The 20,663-nt window shown below is 33.8% G+C and overlaps 1 protein-coding gene across 2 annotated transcripts in view; it reads right to left on the bottom strand.

The window, feature by feature from the left end:
- The window catches only part of CEP290 (centrosomal protein 290), an 81,125-nt gene that overhangs the window by 17,919 nt on the left and 42,543 nt on the right, over nucleotides 1-20,663 (bottom strand). For both annotated transcript variants that reach the window (XM_026499938.4, XM_057316263.1), the window contains exons 28-43: nucleotides 20,375-20,526; nucleotides 17,087-17,198; nucleotides 15,976-16,431; nucleotides 15,299-15,463; nucleotides 14,078-14,185; nucleotides 13,730-13,864; nucleotides 12,471-12,737; nucleotides 11,709-11,816; nucleotides 10,847-11,046; nucleotides 8,267-8,480; nucleotides 7,158-7,295; nucleotides 6,207-6,428; nucleotides 5,744-5,866; nucleotides 3,350-3,495; nucleotides 2,635-2,790; nucleotides 1,710-1,833 (exon numbers count right to left, since the gene is read on the bottom strand). In XM_026499938.4, the coding sequence (XP_026355723.2) occupies nucleotides 1,710-1,833; nucleotides 2,635-2,790; nucleotides 3,350-3,495; nucleotides 5,744-5,866; nucleotides 6,207-6,428; nucleotides 7,158-7,295; nucleotides 8,267-8,480; nucleotides 10,847-11,046; nucleotides 11,709-11,816; nucleotides 12,471-12,737; nucleotides 13,730-13,864; nucleotides 14,078-14,185; nucleotides 15,299-15,463; nucleotides 15,976-16,431; nucleotides 17,087-17,198; nucleotides 20,375-20,526 (2,826 nt within the window). The remainder of the gene's footprint in view (nucleotides 1-1,709; nucleotides 1,834-2,634; nucleotides 2,791-3,349; nucleotides 3,496-5,743; nucleotides 5,867-6,206; nucleotides 6,429-7,157; nucleotides 7,296-8,266; nucleotides 8,481-10,846; nucleotides 11,047-11,708; nucleotides 11,817-12,470; nucleotides 12,738-13,729; nucleotides 13,865-14,077; nucleotides 14,186-15,298; nucleotides 15,464-15,975; nucleotides 16,432-17,086; nucleotides 17,199-20,374; nucleotides 20,527-20,663) is intronic.

Here is a 20,663-nt window from a genome sequence, read left to right as displayed (position 1 = left end):
TACTGCTCTGTTAACGGACCAAAAGTAGTATGTCACCAGCGAGATCATAAACTACAGGGTCAGACCTGTGTTTAGATCCCGGTTCTGCATCACTAGAGATACTACTCATGCTCCAAACTTCCCATGTAACAAAGTGCTATGAAAATTATACCTAGGCACAGCATAGATGCCAACACAGGCAAACTCCCCTTTCTCATTATAAAAAAGTCTTTGTCATATACTATGTGGAAGATGACCAAAGAATGTCACACAGTATCATAACACATTTTACCGACAGTATTCACTGTAGTAAAAGTTTGTGAAGAGACTTCAGAGCATTCTGAATTAGAAATTTCTAAGGCAAAATGAACACCTCTAAAGAGCCTGATTTTTGTCACCCTGTTATCGAATCTAATTCTTTTTAAGTGAGTACCAGTGGTAAAATAGTACTAAAATGAATTAGGAAATGCATAACCATTAATTTTTGAAGGAACTAGTCAAATATTAGAGCTTAAGATACATTTCATGAATAATTAATATTTTTTACAAATCCTATGCAATTTATTTCCATTTGCACCACGGATGTATATCACTTGCTATAGGAAAATTCAGCTCACACACACACACAGGACCATCATGGACTCAAACCTGGCACACTTCATTTCTTGGGTGGACGGGGACATCGGTTTCAGAATCTGCCTGTGCGTCCTCCTCGGCACACTGATTCAGTGCGGCAGCAACTGTGGCATAACCAGGGTCCTCTCTGGCAGATTCTCCGGGATCCAAGTGGTTGTTGTGACTCACATCTTCAGCTACGTGTCCCTGTCCTTCATCATTCTTGCCTAGCTCATTCTCTTCCTTGTTTTTATGTTCCTGTTTATTATTTTCACAACAGTCTTGATTAATTTTCTTAATTTCAGGATCCGGTTCATTTTCAAAATCGGACTTAACATCTGCCAAGATACCATCAGCTGACCTAAATGGACTTGACCTTTTTTTTGGTCTTGTCTCAGACTGACTTAACTCTGGAGGCTCGACAGTGTCTTCTGCTGTGTGTGTTTCTTCATTACTGTAACACTGGAGAATAGTTTTAGGTACCTGATGATATAAGCTGTCACTGGCATCTATTCCCTTCCCATTTTTAATTCTGAAAACTGTTATGGGTTTTTTTTTGTTCCTGTGTAAAGTGGTCTTTTTGTGAAAAGTATTTTGCCTGTATTTATTAACACTGGTAGCAAGGGTAGAAAGCGCAGTTGTGTCACATAACAGATTCTGCTTGAAGCAGACGAAAGAGAAGAAACATGAAAAGAAGAAGAAAAAAATAACAAAAATATACACACTAACTGTTTTAAAGTAAGATATAACAAACAACTCTATAATAATGACTTCTTACAAAGGAAAACAAGAAATATATAACATGTTTGAATGAAAACAATGACTTATTTTTCTAATTTACCCAATTGTATGTTCTTGCCACAGCAAAACTCAAAATGGTAACTTCATTTAACATCTCATTTGTAATAACGTTTTATGCAAAGCATAAGAATCTTAAGTTTACTTATGTAAGAAGGATTAAAGAAGTTCATCTACATCACTACCTTGTAAAAATAAAAATTGGATCTATTGTATTAATATTATAAGAAGAATCTAATGTTCTGAGTCAGATAAAGGTAGAAGTTGATACCACCTTTAAACTTTAAAGACAGAAAAACAAAAAGGTGTACACTTACTGAAGTTCTAGAATATGCATCCTTTGAAAACTGTTTTTCTAGAACATGGAGTTTTTCTTGAAGGTATCTATTTTGTAAACGTAAATCTTCTATGACAGAATCTCGAGGGAGAGCTTGGTGGGTCCTACGAGAAACAACAACAGACTCTTTACTATCCAAACTTCAACCCTCCACAGCTTTACTGTATCAAAATACAGAAATGAAAAAATATATATATTTATTAACACAGTATTGATTTGAAATTCCACAAAACCTGTCAACTTTCAAAAATTAGGCCATGACTCTTTATAATATACAGCGATCCTCTACGGAAGCTTCGCCACAGGGCTCTTCTGAATTACAAGTTACAAGTGTATTTTGATTCACAGAAATACATTAACATCTTTAAAGAACATGCATCTATTTATATGGAATTGTGTAAGACGAATCAAAATAGCACTATTTTTAAGACATTATATAATCATTTCATAACATCTGTGTGCTTCTCAAAAAGCTCAAGGATTTAAAAAAGGCTCTTAGTGACCAAAGACAGCCCATGTACCAGACTTCCAAACTGGGAGGTGCACAGGCAGGACAGATCCAAAGAGACTGTAAAGGCTTTGGAAACAAATCTGGTATTAGAACCACAGCCCACAGAAACCAGGTTGGAACTTGGGGCCTGAACCTATCCAGACTGCCTGCTAAAACAAAAATCTCCACATTTTCCACAGAATTTAACCAAGATCCAGAGTTTCACCACATGATATTCAGAAGTTCAAGGATACAATCCAAAATTAGGTGGCATACAAAGAACCAGGAATATCTTAACTCACATGGGAAAAGACAACAGAACCCAAGCCTAAAGTAACACACATTCATTACATCAGTTACTATGGGTCAGTTTTCTTCATCATAATGGGTACCACATTTTCATGAAACAGCCTACCTCATATATGAAATGTCATTTTCTAAGTCAAGATTTCTCTTTTTCAATTCTTCCAACTCTTTTTCTGACTCCAAAGCTCGTGCTCCCATAACTTGATCAACAGTAATGCCAGTTGTTTTTAGTTTCCTCTGCAAAGTAAGTTTCTCTTTGTCAGCTCTGTGGGATTTAATGTAGATCATGAAAATATGTAATTCACTGTTTTGCATTCAATTTATTAAACCACAGCTTACTTAATTACAAGACCAACATAAAAAATTAGATCTTTCAAGGTATTTGCTATGAGCTAACTTATTTCAAAATTATAGGAACTCCATTTATAAATTTTTAAAATACTTTTTTTTAAAGATTTTATTTATTTGAGAGGGGGAGAGAGAGAGAGCACATGCACACAAGCGCAGAGGGAGAGGGAGAAGCTGATTCCCCACCAAGCAGGCAGCTGGATGCAGGACTCGATCCCAGGACCCTGCGATCATGACCTGAGCCGAAGGCAGACACTTAACCAACTGAGCCACCCAGGTGCCCAAATTGTTAAAATACTTTCAAACACATTTTAAAGAAAATAAAAAGTGAACCATAGATAATAAATGATAATTAAAACTAGGAAATTTCTCAAGTATGATATCAAATATGTACTATCATATACGATAAAATGATATAACTTCCAAATCAACTAAAGACTTTGCACATAAGTAATTAGGCTTAAATTTAAACTCACTTGGCAAAAAGATCCTTCAAAGTATTCAATTGCTTTGTTAGAATGTAGACTTCCCCCTCTTTTTCTTTCAACTTGTTTCTAATTCCCTCTACTTTGGTTTGCCATTTTTTACCTTCTTCCCACCTAATTAATTCTTCTTTAGCATTCTGTAAACAATAACAAAGGATAAAATCACCAATATTGTTTTTAATTTCAAGATTTATCAATTATAATTTACTAGAACAATGGTAAACCAATACTTCTTAGAGAATACGTAAATACATTCATTTTGCTATGTAACTTCTAGAATCTTGAGCTATTAGCAAAAATGCCCTTCAGTTTAAGGGTTCTGTATTCTTGACAGATGATATTCTAGGGAACAGTCTGGACTAATGCCAACAAACTCAGGAGTCTTTAAGAGTCTAATAAAGATGATCACAACCGAAGTAAGCTTCTAATAAAGAATGTATATGTACAAAGGACCAACCCAATTTTAATCAAAATAGCAATCTTCTAGCAACACAGCCCTTCAAATCTTCAATGCACAGGATTTCTCTTATTCAACAGAGTTATATAGTGATTGCCAAACATAGGCACTAGAAGTAGAACCAATGAATAAACCAGAGAAAAAGCATTACAGTCTAATTTATGTTGGTTGGGTGGATGAGGGAAAGGGAGCAAAAATATAGACAAAAAGAAAGAAAAAAGTATTTTGTAGTATGTTAGCTGGTATAAGTGCTAAAAGAAAAAAAAAGCAGTGAAGAGGATTAGCAATGGCATTAGCAATGCCACTGGGACACATAAACTGCCAACAGAATACATTTGTAGCTCTGAATTCCTATTAATGCTACGAGACTACTTCATTATGTTTTCTAGTGTAGTATATCAGAGCATTTTCATGTTGAAATGAGAACTATGGAAATATCTATTATTTATATAAATTATTTTTTGTTTCTCCTTTATATTTCATTTATAATGATTTTTTTGAAATTATACATGTAGGTAGTTTCTATTAACCATAAATTCCATGTGGAATAGTACAGAGGATATTATGAAACACTGTATTTATTACAAAAGGCAATGCAGGGGCTGAAAGAGTTAAAAGCCACAGTTTAAAGTCAAATGCCCAACTAAGATAAGCTGCCCTATTAAAACTGTCTTCTTTGACACTGGCCAATTTTTTGCCTTATTTATTTGGTTAACAAGTATTCTTTTAAAAAGTGTAAAAACTTCAGTGTTTGATCATTATTAATTTCTTTTTTCCTGAAATATATACAAGGAATTTTGTGACTTCCAGAAATATAAGTATTAGTTTGGGCATAATGGTATATAAGTAAATAATTCTGCAGCATTGGAGTGCTTTGTAGGGATTGGGCAATTCTATCCCATCTGACATTACCCTCTGAATTAAGACTGAGCAAAACAAGGCTGAAATAACTTAGAAATGAGCCACCACCACAACAAAAATATCAAAGGCAAATGTCACGAAGGATCCGTTCCAGACTGAGGGAGGAGAGAGGATGCAGAGAGAAGTTCTCTTTTTGCATTTTCTGCACCAACAGCCGCTCAGGCATGGATTACACAATAATGTAACTGCATTTTAAATTTTTCATTCATTTAACAAATACTGAGTATCTGATACAGGCCAAGGACTATTGTAGGTGGAGGATACAACAATAAACAAAACAGGCAAAATTCCTGCCATTAAAGCTTTTAGTTCAAAAGATGAACACATAGATAAGTAAATCTCTAGTATGTCAGATAATAATAAATGCTATGGAGAAAAGTATAGCAGCATAAGAAACAGGAATGCAAGGCATGGGGGTGGGATTTGGTATCTCATATAGATAGGCTATAAAGAGTTGACAGAGAAAAGGGTGTAGAAATTTCAACATAAAAGCATTCTTTGAATATAAAAACATTCATAAATTAGAAATGTCCCGTACTGTGGAATTTGAAATAATCCTCTTGCTAGATTCTTGGATCCAAATCACTTTGTTTCCCCTGAACTAACAGTCCAGTCTATCGAAGAATAAAAAGGGCACATCTGGGTCCAGGTAGCAGACTAAAAATGTCCAACTTTCTTACCCAAAATCAAAAGCACCAATTTATGTAAAAAATTAGGTTGAGAGAAATGGGATAGGTAAAATGTGAGGGGATTTTAGAGGTACTCTAATGTCAGGGAGAGGACATGGAGACATTCTAGTAACTTCTGAGTAAGAGTTACATTATAGGAGTCTTGTATAAATTGTTAAAGGACAGAAACTTGTCTTAGACATTTCTACATTATTTGATACATTTATAGTATGTAGTAGGTCCTCAAATTAATATAGCAGATCCTCTGTTCATCAGTTATGTAATTTAACTCAGTCTATCATTGCCTTAAACATATTATCAGTATGTTTCTTCACATACCTTTTCTTTCACAGGCTTTATTTCTGCCTCATCCACCTTTCTTTCCAGTTGGCTTTCTAGCTTTTTAATTTTTTTTTGGAGTTCTTCAATTAAACTTTGTTTATTATCTATCAGAGGTTTCCCCTGAAACAGAAGATGTATTTTGCATTTTACAAGTAAAAAACTATTAAACAAAATACACAATAAATATTCCAATTACAGAAACTGTCTGAGGCTATAGCCATCTTTTCTAAATGCACTATCAATACAGAACATAGTAGCTACTTCTTCATTTTAAAGATAGGCTACTCTGACCTAATAAAACGACAGAGATGACAGAGGTCACTGAAGGAATTAGCTACATTAATCAAAGTGATCTGAAAGCTAGTTTTAGCAAATATTCTAGATGAAATTAAAAAGTGGGATAAACCACTACCTATATATTTTAAATCAAAGACCTTACCACAATTAGATATAAAATCACCTGTAATCCACTGGTTAGTCTTTTAATCTGCCTTTTCAGTTCATCATTCTCTTGATCAATTCCATCTTTCTCTCTAAGCATTTTATTATAGGCTTTCTGTTTTTTTTGCAGTTCATTGGTTAAGTCATTTAAATTATCAGTTAGCGAGTTTTCTCTGTTTTTACTTGTTTTAAGAGCTTCTTTCAATTTTAAAAGATTTTCACTTAAATCGTCAATTTGTGACTGCAAGTAAAGAAAGGTTTAATTCATAAATCTTCATCAAGTATCAACAATAAAACAGAATACATCTATTACTTAATAAAAAAGGAAGTTTCGATCTAAATTTTTATTACATTATTCTTAATAATACTTATTAAAAAGGTTTAGTTAATGCTTATTAAATTAAAACTTATAAAGTTTCAATCTAAATTTTTAAGTTCACAGGGGGAAAAAAAACCCACTAACTACATCTATTTTTCTATCTTCGTTTCAAATGAACCAACTCTACTTTGAGAAAAACAAAATGTGACAAAACAATCTAAAGCAATTTGTCTTCAACAAACACCCAGAAACAAAATTTTATCAAATAAGCAAATGTTTTATTATGGCTGAACTAATTTATTAAAGGAACAAGTACATATGAATGTACATGGGGATGTTTTAAATGTTATGAAGCCTACTAGTAGTATAAAGCAAAATCTCTGACTTGTAGTAGTTTTTAACCCACTTTGTAAAGGCAAGACATAAAAGGATAACTTCACAATACTTGACAGTATAATTAAAGCCACTATACGAGAGTCTCCAGCTGTGGGTATATATATATATATATATATATACACACATATATATACACCAATAATTCATTAGAATAAATTCCCTATTCATTATCAAAATTATTATATGTCAAAGTGGATCCTCTTCCAACAGCAATTATAAGGTATTTTGTTATATTGATGCATGTGTTATGTTCACCTTTAGCTCTTTAGTATGTCGATCGACAATCTGTTGAACATTGAGATTTGCCTCTTTCTGAGAAGTTGCAGAAATAATACGTTCTTCTGCTGCTGCTGTCATTTCTGCCCGGAGTTCCAAAAGTGCTCGACTAAGTGCCTGAAAATTATAACATATATACTTTTTTAAAAATTAATACTTTATATGAGCAACACGTAATACAAAAATATTAACATGCTTAATCATTTTCAACTATTTTCCTAAAATACTATGTGTTTAAGCAAACATAATTCAGAAACTAACAGTCCAAATTTTTCAAATGAATTTAGTAAATTGCACTCAGTCCAAATTGAGTGTGAGAGACTTCAAAATCTTGACAATAATAATTTTGAGAGCCCAGCATTAAATCAAACCATTTATATTACAAAAACTGCATGTTTTGTTTCAATATCCAAGTTCAGATATTTATCTGAATTACTCACTTAATATATACTTCTGCATGAAATTAATTGAATTTATACAGAAAAGGAAAATTATAGGATTAAAAAAGACTAAAAATTTACCTATAAATTTCATAAGCTAGCACAGAAAAACAGAAGCACCTTCTAAATCAATTGAGTATATCAAATCTGAGATAAATTTTAAAAACTAATACACTAGATAATCTAATGACCAACTGCTTTCAAAAAACTATCTCTGTGACCTCCTTCTTTAAACTTTCCTCCTCACTGTTATAGCTCCCTCCTATGCCCCAAAATTGTTCAAAATTATTCAATTTTCAAATTGTTCAAAATAGCCTTAGTGGCATAAAATCCCAGTTAGAAAAGGAGAGAAAATAATGGGATTAAGATGTTAACATATTATAAGATACTATTTCCTATCGATAACTCACAAATCAAACTGATGACAACATAAAAAAAACTAACTGGCCTATACCTGTACTTAAAAACACCACCAAATGGCTATTAAAAAGATTATCTTGAAAAATTCTGCTTAACAGCATAAGACAAAGCTCATACTTTTTATTACAACAGAGAGATATATGCTATCATCTTTCACAAGTCTTCTCTATAAGCAACCTATTACCACATGTATTTCCTAAATATTGATAATACTCTGTAGTTACTTACTTTTTGTTGTTTCTCTTTCAAGGCTAACTGGCTCTTTAGCCGTTCTACTAGATTTCTCATTGTAGTTGTTGGAGCTCTTGAATTTGCTTCTTTCTGAGCCTGAAGTTCAGATTTTAAACTCTGTGACTCCTTTTGTGAGTGGGCCAGAAGACACCTTAAATCCTCTACTTCTGCTTTCACTTTTTTCACTTCATCTGCATGATTTTCTTGGAGCCTAATATAAGCAAACATATGTATTCTGTGGTTACTGCAATTAACACTTTGATACAAATTTTATAAAGAGCAAATGTTTGGTCCTAAGTATCCTTACAACCTAAGTTTTGATTCAAATCAAAACAAGAACAATTGTTCCATTTAACTAACTCTTAAATCTAACATAAAATAGACTTTTCCTTTTAATTTGTCTACTATTATTGGTAATGACTGCATGAAGTAAAAAACTGAAGTTACCTCAAATAATCAAATTGTGAAAATAGGAGGTTTTACTAAAGAAAACCCACAGATCTATAATTTCCTAAGACACATTAAAATACACATATCAATGTACACACGGAGAATAAAAGTATAATTTTAGTCAACATGACATGGTATGGGAGGAAACAATGACTCAAGTATTATATGTGGCAAAAATTTATATATACAAGGTAATTTCAAAGGATGATTATTTTCTATACCCAGGAATTATATTCAAAAGCACAAGCAATTTTATATATCAAAACATGACAGAAACTTACTACACCAAAAATAACATTTCATGTATAAAATTTAATACAATGGCGAAAATCAGATTGAAAAGATACCAAATAGGGTGCTTGGGTGACTCAGTCAGTCAAGCATGGGACTCTTGATTTCGGCTGAGGTCATGATCTCAGGGTCATGAAATCCGGCCCCCTACCAGGCTCTGTGATGGGCGTGGAGCCTGCTCAAGATTCTCTTTCTCCCTCTCCTCTGCCCACCACCCCACCCCCCACCTCCCACCCTGCCCCTGCTCCAGCGCAGGCTTGCACTCTCCCTCTTGCTCTCTCTCAAAAAAAAAAATAATAATAAATGAAAAGATACCAAATACTGATTCTCTTTTCTTTTAGAGAATAATTTCTTAAAAGTGGTAGCTTCTTAATAAAGCAAAAGTAGTGTTAATTTTACCAGAGACACATTGGATAAGTAGGTTAAGAATAAAAAGTTCTACTGAGAACTTCAGAGCTGGAATGGAATTACAAAGTCAAGTAGTTCAACTTTCCCATTTTTTCAGATAAGAAACTGAGGTCCATAGAGACAGCTCTGTTAGGGAGAAGCCAGACAAGAGCTGTGGAAGGAATGACCTCAGGCAGAGTCTCAAGTCCCTGAAGGGGATTGATGGAGACATGAGCTGGGGCAAGGATGGTGATAATAATAAAAAACAAAACAAACAAAAAAAGCTACACATTATAAGCCTGGGAGCTCAAAATCCTGACCTTGTGGCTTCCAAGGCCTTGGGCCTGACAGATCAAGAGCCACAGGTGCAGAACCTGTGCTCTCTTCTTCCACCTCTGTCCCAGGGTAACCCCTAGACTCACTATAATGTATTTGCATTGTGGGCACGGATTCCCCCCGACCCCCCTTGAGAAGGGCTGCAAGATGGTTCTGGTAGGGTCAAAACTCCCTCTCCCAACCTGCGGGAGGATTTTCCCAAATGACTGGAAGCAGCCTCCATTAGAGACCATCTCACTTATGTGACAGCAACTCCAAGCCCAGAGAAACCCAATAATATTTAATTTCAAAACAACCTCGGGGAACCTGCCCGCTCTTCCACTTTCACTTTGATAAACTGCTTTGCGCTTGCTACTTTCCTTCTGGCGGTCTTCATTCAAGCACTGATCCCCATGCAAATCTTCTCACGGGGAATCCAAGGATGGAGACCTCCATTCACACAATGCAGACACTCTCTCATTCCTAACAGTTCTACAGTGATTACAAAATACATGAACTATAAACCTATTTTAGGTTTAAAATCTATATTCTGATAAATTGGTTGAGCAATATTTAGAATCTCTGATACAGAGAATGAATCCACTGTCACTATGATTAATTAACAAAATAATTCTTTCATTCAAGAAATATTTACTGAACCTCTATTATGTGCCAGAAACTGTTAGAGGTGTGTAAACAAAAATTTTTATATTTATACATTACTTTACAATTTTCAAATTACTCTCACATACAGTATCATTTGGCCTCCATAAAGGAGCCAGGGTAAGTACTGTCATTTCCATTTCATAGATGATGAAATGGATGCTTTAATTAAAGAGGTTAAAAAACGAGATCCTAGAACAAGAATCTTGAGTTGGCTCTTGGGCTAGACTGACTAGATTCAAATTGTGGCTTTTCATCTCCTCCTAAGGTATGTTACTGAGCAGTCCTGTGGCCTACTTCCTATGTGAAAAATGGGGAGAATAACCTATGTCATAGTAGTCCTGAGGATAAAAATGAGATAATATCCATAAAGTTTTTAGAACAGTGCATGACACAGCAAATGCTTACATTTGTCCTCACTATATCATTATTACCATTTGCCTATTTTTATAATACATTTCTAAAACTTACCGTAATTTGATATTTTCAAATTCTTTGATTTTTAATTCAGTGATTTCTTTTTGTCTCTCTAAATCTTGAGATACTTTTTTTAGTTTGACCAAAAGTGAGGAGAGAGAATCATCTTGTTCTGCTACTGTTTGTTCCATCTCAGCCAGACGAATAAAATGTTTGTTGGTTGGAACTGGAGTAGGGGATTGTTTTATTAAATCCTAGGAGAAATGAATAAATTAGCCATGAGCATGTATAACTCAATATCATACTTATTCCATAATTTTAATCTGCTTCCTCAGATGATCAAAATACAATATCCAATCTAAAATTAAATGACATTTAATAGCCAATGAAGACTTAAAGAAGACAGGAAATAGAAATCTTATTCTTTGTATTCCCAGCATTGGGCAAAGCACCTCGATGTAGTGGAGGATCAATAAATGTTGACTGAATTCATGAGGTAAGGCTCCAGAATGCCAAGATTTGCATGTTGGGAGATGAAAGACAGGCCCTTTCACACATACAGAAGACAAAGATCAAAGGAAGCAAGTATGAACTGAATTCAGAACATGAAACGTGGTTACATATTGATTGGTAAACTTACAATGAACACAACTTGAAAAGACAGACTGAGGTCACATCATGCAAGGGTTTGAGTACATGGCTAAGGAACATAAACTGATCTCGCAGGCAGCAGTGAGCTACTAAAGATGTGGAGGTAGGAAGAAAAATGATCAGAGCTGTGTTTTTAGAAGATTATTCCAACAACAAAGGTAGAATGGCTTCTAGTCCAAAGGAAAAACAAATCATGAGAGCTAAATTTTCAATTATATGGTCTTAAACATCAATAAAGAATAGAATAAAGTCCTCAGAATCTTACCCAAGCTGTTTGTTTGAATTTACTGAATGAACTATCAGACTGTAGTTCTAATTTATGATGAAGAATATGAAGGTCTTCCTCATGTTTCTTAACAATTTCTCTTTGCTCCTGTTTATAGCAAATCAAAAGTGCATCTTAAATTATGACTTAAATAAATTCACATTCTAAAGATCTTAAATATTTTATTATATTTAATCTTCCAAAACCCCTGTAAGATAGGGAAGGAACAGTATCTGCATACACACACACACACACACACACACACACACACACACACCAGTATGCATCCCCCTAGTAATATGTTCAAGTTGATAAATCCAGCCTTAAATCACGACTTATTCTTAATATTAGAATAATATGTATCCATCACCTTTTAACTTGTTTCTAGAAGTTTTTTAAATGTTAGATTTTCCCATCAATGTTCTAGCAAACTGGATTGCCACTGACTACTAGTGTGATAGATTTCATTCTAACTTATTGCCTCAATCTTTACCTATAAACTCAACTGATATTTTTCAAAATCCTAACGGTTGCACCATGACAGCTATTCCCAGTTTAGTCAGTCCATGAGAGAAAGATAGACATATAGAAACTGCCAGTTTTACTGACAGATCTGTAATCCAATCATGTGAAAGGAAAAATTCCAAAACAGAATCATCTAAAAGCAAGAAACGAACTACCACTTCAGGGCAGAATAATATCTGGCATTTGACTAAAAAACATGGTAATAATTAAGTAGCACAGCATAACAGAATAACATACCTCTCTGGCTTTTTCCAGAAGATGCTGATACTTCTTTAACACTTCTTCCTTTTGATTTAACCTTGCTTGCATATTTGCAATGGTCTGCTGAGCAATTTTCAGTGTGTGGTGTGATTTTGGCTCGATCTCTTTTCTGCCTAGTTCAGCTATCAGCTTTTCACGTTCTGCAGTGGCAGGCAGTCGAAGCCTCAGTTCATTGATTACCTGGTCTCTTGACAAAATATTTTGCTCTGCTAACCGTAGAGCAGATTCCTTTTCTTTTAGTTTCTGCAATGATCAAATCATAATAAAATTATTAAAGTATATTTTTTCATTTAAAAATGCTTCATCTGAATTTTGGTCAGATTAATTACAAGCAAAAAAAAGGAGTTTCACTTTATTTTTCACATCATACTGATACTGAGGGTATTGTGTTGATATTAATAAGGTTATATTTCTTATATTTCCACATGACAGCAGTTATCTGCACCCACGTTTTACTTATAAGATTATCACATGTGTTATAAACTTCACTGTTATGATGAAAATAAAATTTAATTAAGGTACTTTATTTAGCTCTTGTAGTTTTAGAATTAGAAATGTGTAGTGGTACTAGATTTAGAAAGGAAATGTAATAAATCATTCCTTTTATTTTGGCCCATTGACTACCAGAGCCCTAGAAGAGTAGTCCATAAAAGTCAGCTGAGCATAAAAATTGGAACTTTAGTGGCCTAAGTCAATGAATCACCATGACAAAAGATGTAGTTTATTAAAATACAACAGGAAAAATGTTTACTCTTCAAGAGGATTAAGACAGATATTTTAAATCAAGTAACTCAGTGGCAATTCACATAAATGTCAAATCTTATAATTACTGAAAAAAATCTTAGGTTTCCTCAATTGATTAAAAATGGAAAATTTTACTTATAAAATTTTAAAATGCATTTATAATTACTTTGTTTAGATGTAAACCAAAATGAAAATTGTCTTCAGTTTATATTATTTTCTGTAAGTATAATGTAAGTATAATGCTTACTACTGATCACTACTGATCACTGTGCCCAAAAGTTACAAGCAGTGATTAAATGGGCATTGAATTCAAATTAGCCGTATCTGCTGTTCTTTACTGGCTATTAAAAATATTATAGTAGAGTAGAAAAGGAGACTGGAATCAGCAGCAGATTCACAATTCTATGCTTCACCTCTGTTAGAAAATATTTAGAAAATTCCACAAACATATTCAATAATATACAAATAAAAATGCAAATTCTTCTAATTACCTCTTCTAGTGATTTACAAGTTGCCCGTGTTTCTAGGATTATTCGAACATTCTCCTTAATTTTTCTTAGAGCAATCTCAAGTTGATTTGGAACGGGCAAACTAGGGTCTGGCAATGATCCTGTAGCTTCTTCAAACTATCAAGAAATAGCATTTTTTGAAAAAAAAAAAAAAGTTACATCATTAAGAACAATACTATTACAATGTATGACAAGGACATGGCTACATCCCACTTATATTTGAAATATAAGAAAATAATATCAATTAAAATTCCATCTAACTTCAGAAAACATTTCTGTTGGTTAATGTTATAGGTCATGCTACAGAATAGCAAACAGAATTATTTATACCTTTTGTGCTGCTTTTAGTATTTCATTTTGCTGATGGTCAAAAATGTCTAGTTGACGTTCCAGCTCAACTTCTCTTTGGTCCCAGGCCATCTGCCTTTCTTCATGAAACTGTACCAGACACACACAGAGACACTCACTAAGCATATAACAAAAGTGTTTATATACATTTTCTTATTTAATCCTCACAACAACCCTTGGGGTCACTATATTCTCATTTTGTGGAAAAAGGAAGCAAAGTCAAAGAGATTTAAGAAAGTAACTTGCCTAAGATCACAGAGATAGAAGATGAGAAGTCAGGATTTCAATCTCTCCAGGTACCCACCCATCCATCCATAACATTTAATGACATGTACTATGTAATAAGCACTATTCAAGGTCATGTGAACATGACAGTGAACAAAATCAAGTCCCTTTCACCATGAAACTTACTAGTGAGGGAGAGACAGTAAATGAATAAATAAGTATGTTAGAGGGTGATGAATGCTGGAGAAAAAGGAATCCCTATTTAGGGAATTTTGATAGTAGGATTTACAGTTGTATTCTGCATGGCTAGTGAAGGCCTCACTGATAAGGTAAGACATTTGAGCTAAGACTTGGAAGCAATGAAAGCATAAACGATACAAGGATCTGAGCTAAGAACACTCTAGGCAGAAAGAACAACATAATTTCTAAGGCAAGCAAGCATGAACTTAGTGAATTTCATCTGTCTCTAAAGTATATATGGCTTTACACCAAGCTGCCTTCTGCACTCCATCACTGAGAGCCAGCTGAAACTTGTAACTGTGAAAAGTCAAATAACTAATATCGAAATAAAAATTAACTTACCAACTAAATTTACGTATTGGTCCTTTTAAGTTTAAAACTACCATTATGGGGCACCTGGGTGGCTCAGTTGGTTGAGTGTCTGCCTTTGGCTCAGATCATGATCGCAAGGTCCTGGGATAGAGGCAGGGAGCCTACTTCTCCCTCCCCCCAACCCCCTGGTCTTGCTCTCTCTCGCTCTCCCTCTCTCTCTCTCAATAAAAGCTTAAAAAAAAATAAAAATAAAAGAAATAAAACTACCATTACAACAATAAATTTTTTCAATGCCTTCAATAACAGTATTTTCTAAGAATAATAATGGGAGCTACATTCAATTAAGAAAATAATGCAATCATTCATGCAATATTCTTATGTTTAATATCTTAGCAACAAAACAGCGAAATAAATATAAAATGAAACCTTGTTTTGCTGCACAATTTCCTCCTCCAGACTGCTGATTGTATGCTCGTATTCAGAAATTATATTATTCAAATATTTTATTTCTTCTTTATCCTTGACTAATTCTCGATTTAGTTTAAGCTCTTGAAGACGAAGTTCTTCTATTTTCATATGCCAATTGATTACCTAAACATTTACAAATAAAATGTACAAATGTAAGCACTACCTATATATATACTTCTCCATTGATTCTAATAATTTCAATTTAAATTAATATATATCCTATAATAAGATAAAAATTATCCTTTGTCGAGACACAGGCAAAGTTCATTTAGAATTTTCATACTCTTCTAAAAAATATGTATGATCTTAATATAACATTCTTCAAATATTTCTATGCTTACAAATAACTAAAATTAGTATGTAATTAATACATATAAACTTTACTAGCGTGTTTAAAGTTCTTTGATAGTATACTATCTAAGCATTTCTACCAAAACCATTGTTTAGAAGAGTCTCATTTTATTTTTACAAATACACATTCAAACAGCCAAAACTTTTAACTTATAAAATCTATATTAATAACATAATTGGAAGTTTGGTCATATAGTAAGCATTTTTCAGGTAGCTACATATGAAGAACTTAAAATTACTATGTAACTCTTTTGGAAATACTGAACTGAAAGTCCATGTTTTACCTTTTGGGCTCCCCTGGCATCCTTTAGAGTGCTTATTAACTCTTCCAGCCCCTTTAACTTTAATTCCATCTCCATTGTTTTGTTCTCCATGTTTCTATGCTCTTGCTGAGAATTTTTCATCTCTTGCATTATCTTCAGTTTGTCGTTTTGTAATTGAATCATTGTTTTAGAGAACTTTTCCTGTTGTGCCAACGGTAAAGCTCCACTAAACTGCTGCCGTAGAGACTGAATTGTTTGGCGCAGATGTTTTGCTCTGTTTCTCCCCTCCAAACGGGCATAATAGAGAGCCTGTTCTTTTTCATCAAGTTTCTGCTCTAAGCGCAAATTACAGGCCTCTGTCTTCTGCAGTTTAGACGTAACTGACTCCAACTTACCAAGAGCAGTAGCCTCACTAATTTGAAGAGAGACAATGTGTTGATGCAACTTGGCAATCAGTGCCTTTTCATCAGACTGTGCCTAACAGAAAAAGGTATATATTTATAGTAGGTTTCAAGTTTTTCTAATGACACTTATCATGGATTTAAAACACAGCTTATTGAATAAATTTTTTAGAAGTGTGGTACATGAGATCCTATAAAAATCTAGCCTAGCCTTAATTAAATTAAATTAAATTTTAATTATCAAAACTTGTTTAAGAAAAAAAGCCCAGAATCAAACATATTTAAAATCCAAATCTGGCATCTAACTAAGTAACAGTTGGCGTATTACCGCTTTTTTTTCAACTTTCATATGTAAATAACAATATTGGTATAACACTAGTGTGGACATTTTTTTTTAATCCTGAAAGAATTTATAATGGGACAATATGTGTGTGAAAAGCTACATAGCAATACAAGAGAAAACACTGTTTTCAAAGACTGACCTATCTATTTCTCCTCAGGTCTTAACTTCGATTAGCGGCCAGCACAATGTATTTGTAGGTATTTAAATGCTTTTCTGTATCATCAATGATATTTCAAATTAAAGAGTTTTTCTAATCAGGTTACAATTAACAAGAATAGGAGCTTCTGTTTGACATAGTCTCTGATTAAAACTGTAAAATCACCCAATATCTAACGTGAATTTAGGAAAAAGAAAAAAATCTATTTAGAAGAGCCAATACTGTACCTACCTGATAGTCTAACAGCTGCATTCTGACAGACTCTACTTCCTTTTCCCTGGACTGTTGCTGTGCATTCAAAATTTCAACTTGTCTTTTGGCAATATCAGAAATCTCTCTCAGTCTGGGAAGAGAAAAGATGCTTCAGGAACAATCTGGTACGTTTTCTAAGTAAATACCAGTATTTCAGATTTCTAGACTCTTGGAAAAGCCACTAATTTCCAGCATCTTAGTATCAAATACTAAAGCAAAATCTCCTCAACTGTTTCATGAAATGTAATTTCGTGAGAGGTTAACACCTGTTAAAAAACTCCATTCCCAACATCCCTTCCCCTTGAAAATTCATAATACATAGTATTGTATGAAATGTTCTGAGAAGTTTTAAAGTAAATTATTTCAAACTATACATATACAGCATTTTCCAAATCTATATGGCCATAGAACTGCTCTCCCACACTTTTTTCATAAGATACTTATTATCCTAGTTTGGCAGAGTTAGAATAAGGTAAAAGTAGGTTTATTTGACATAATTGTACAGTTAAGAATACGGAAATTTAAAATTCCTAGGTTCCCTATGTGGATTAATGTATGTTTTAGTTTACAAGCTATCAGAAATGTGAAAAAGAGGGCCGCCTGGGTGGCTCAGTCGGTTAAGCGTCTGCCTTCGGCCCAGGTCATGATCTTGGGATCGAGCCCCACATCGGGCCCCCCGCTCAGCAGGGAATCCGCTTCTCTCTCTGCCCCTCCCCACCGTTTGTGCTCTCTTTCACTCTCTTTCAAATAAATAAAATCTTAAAAAAAAAAGAAATGTGAAAAAGATTATATGCTTACTACAATTAAAAAAAATGGGGGGAGCTTGATGGTAAATTATCCCTATAAGACTACTATTGTAAGAGCACAGAAATAAGATGCATTTTACTTTGGGCAAGAATTTCAGTTCACTGTGACAGAGAAGTCAGGTTTCCTATATTTATTAGAAAGTCAAATTGTCAGTTACATAAGTTTAAAAAATTAAAATATAATAAAATGAATAATTATAAATTAGTTTATTTCAAAAGGTGAATTCTATGAGGTAAGAGGAAGAATATGGAGTCCTTCATAGTGAAATGGGTTGAGAATAACAGACATTCCCAAAGAGCTATCAAGGCTCCAAAAAATAACTTTATGATGGGCAAGCCATAAAACCCTTTTCATAAATAATTATTTGTGCTTGACAGATCACCTTATGGCTCCTGTTACCTTTCTACCAAACTGACACAAAATTACCCAGGAGAATGAGTACACAGCATCTACTTGGCACACAGTATTTATTCCTTACATATATTTTGTGTTCCAAGTGAATACACTATTTCCACATGTAAAATAAAAATCATGATGTTACTTTAGGGTTTTTAAGTATAATTATATGAGTTAATATGTGTTTAATACCTAGCACAGTACATAGTTCTCAATAAATGTAAACTGAAGCAAAATCTCAATTTTTCATATTTTTATATCAATCTTACCAAACAAGAAGAAGAGGTAGATACTAGTACTCCCTTAAAAAAATGAAGAAACTAAAGTTTATTCTATTTTTTTAATTAAAAAATATTTTATTGCTCGGGGCCTGGGTGGCTCAGTTGGTTAAATGTCTGACTCTTGATTTCAGCTCAGGTCATGATGGTATTAAGGCCGTAAGATCGAGTCCCACATCCAGCTCCGCACTCAGTGCAGAGTCTGCTTGAGATTCTCTCTGTCCCTCTCCATTTGCCCCTCCCCCTGCTCATACCGTCTCAAAATAAATATTAACAAAAATATACATATTTTATTGCTAAAAAATGCCAACCATCATCTAAGCTTTCAATGAGCCATTATCTTTTTGCTGGTGGAGGGTTCTCCCTTAATGTTGATGGCTGCTGATTAATCAGGATTGATCAATCAGTGGTTGTTTAAAGTTGGGGTGGCTGTGGCAACTTCTTAATATATTTATTTTGTTTTATTTTGTTTATATTTATGTTATTTATTTTATTCCAGTATAGTTAACATACAGTGTTATCCTAGTTTCAGGTGTACAATACAGCGATTCAACACTTTCATACATCACCCAGTGCTCATCATGAGTGCACTCCTTAATCCCCATCATTATTTAACCCAAACCAGCTCCCTGCCAGCTCCCCTCTGGTAACCATCAGTTGTTCTCTATAGTTAAGAATCTGTTTCTGGTTTGTCTTTCTCTTTTTTTTCTTCCTTTGCTCATTTGTTTTGTTTCTTAACTTCTACACACGACTGAAATCATATGGTATTTGTCTTTCTGTGACTGACTTATTTCCCTTAGCATTATACTCTCTAGCTCTGTCCATGTTGTTGCAAATGGCAAGATTTCAATTTTCTATGGCTGAATAATATTCCAACGACTGGACTACTGGAATATTATTGCACATACCACTTCTTTATCCTTTCAACTATCAATGGACACTAGGCTGCTTCCGTAATTTGGCTATTGTAAATAATGCTGCTATAAACATGGAGGTGCATGTACCCCTCTGAATTAGTGTTTTCGTATCTTGGGGGTAAATACCTAGTAGGGTTATTACTGAATCATAGGGTAGTTCTATTTTTAACTTTTTAAGGAAACTCCATACTGTTTTCCACCAGTTTGCATTCCCACCAACAGTGCAGGAGGGTTCCCTTTTCTCCACATCCTCGCCAATACTTGTTTTTTGTGTTGATTTTAGCAATCTTACAGGCATTAAGTGATATCTCATTGTAATTCGGATTTGCATTTCCTTGATGATAAGTGATGCTGAGCATCTTTTCATGCATCTGCTGGCCATCTGGATGTCTTCTGTACAGAAATGCCTATTAATTTCTTCTGCCCATTTTTAATCAGATTATGTTTTTTGGGTGTTGAGTTGTATAATTGCTTTATGTATTTTGGATACTAACCCTTTATCAGATATAAGAAACTTGAGCTTAAGTAAATTAAATGACCACTACACTTTCCTCCAAAAAATTATCAGTATGTGGAAGAACTAGGTTGCATAGGGTCTGAATTCCAAGTTCAGTGCTTTCTGCAAAACTATTCCTGGACTCTAAAAAATAAAAGTCTTGGGAAGTAATTTCCTCTTTAATATTATTATTTATGCCTATTAAAAATTAATCTTGTTAATATTACTTAATCTTGTTCTTACAAAAAAAGAAAAATAAAAACAATCAGTATCAATTCCATGAAGAGTATTACCTCAAACCACTGTAATTAGAATTCTTAAAGACAAATTAGAGTAGACACACCTAATAACTGAAAAGTTTGCATGAACTTACTTTGACACTTCAACTTTTAGTTCCATTTCACTCTTCTCTAATTCTAGAATCCGTTGCCTGTCAGCATCACTTACTGTCTTGCTCACACTATCAGCTAATTCATCTCTTAACATCTGTTCCACCTTCTGTGCTTCCAAATTGATTTTGGTAAGCTAAGAAAAAGTAACAAAAAAAAGTTCAGATGTATCAGTTTTTGGTGAGGTTTTCCCTTTCAATTTAGCTTTTACCATACTGCAGTTCTCTTTACTTGGCATTAGTCAAGTCATACTGAATTGGGTGTGATGAAATA

This window comes from Ursus arctos, unplaced genomic scaffold (assembly GCF_023065955.2).
Source record: "Ursus arctos isolate Adak ecotype North America unplaced genomic scaffold, UrsArc2.0 scaffold_21, whole genome shotgun sequence".
NCBI lineage: Eukaryota > Metazoa > Chordata > Mammalia > Carnivora > Ursidae > Ursus > Ursus arctos.
The sequence above is the reverse complement of the archived record's forward strand: the minus strand, read 5'-3'. Positions and strand labels throughout refer to the sequence as shown.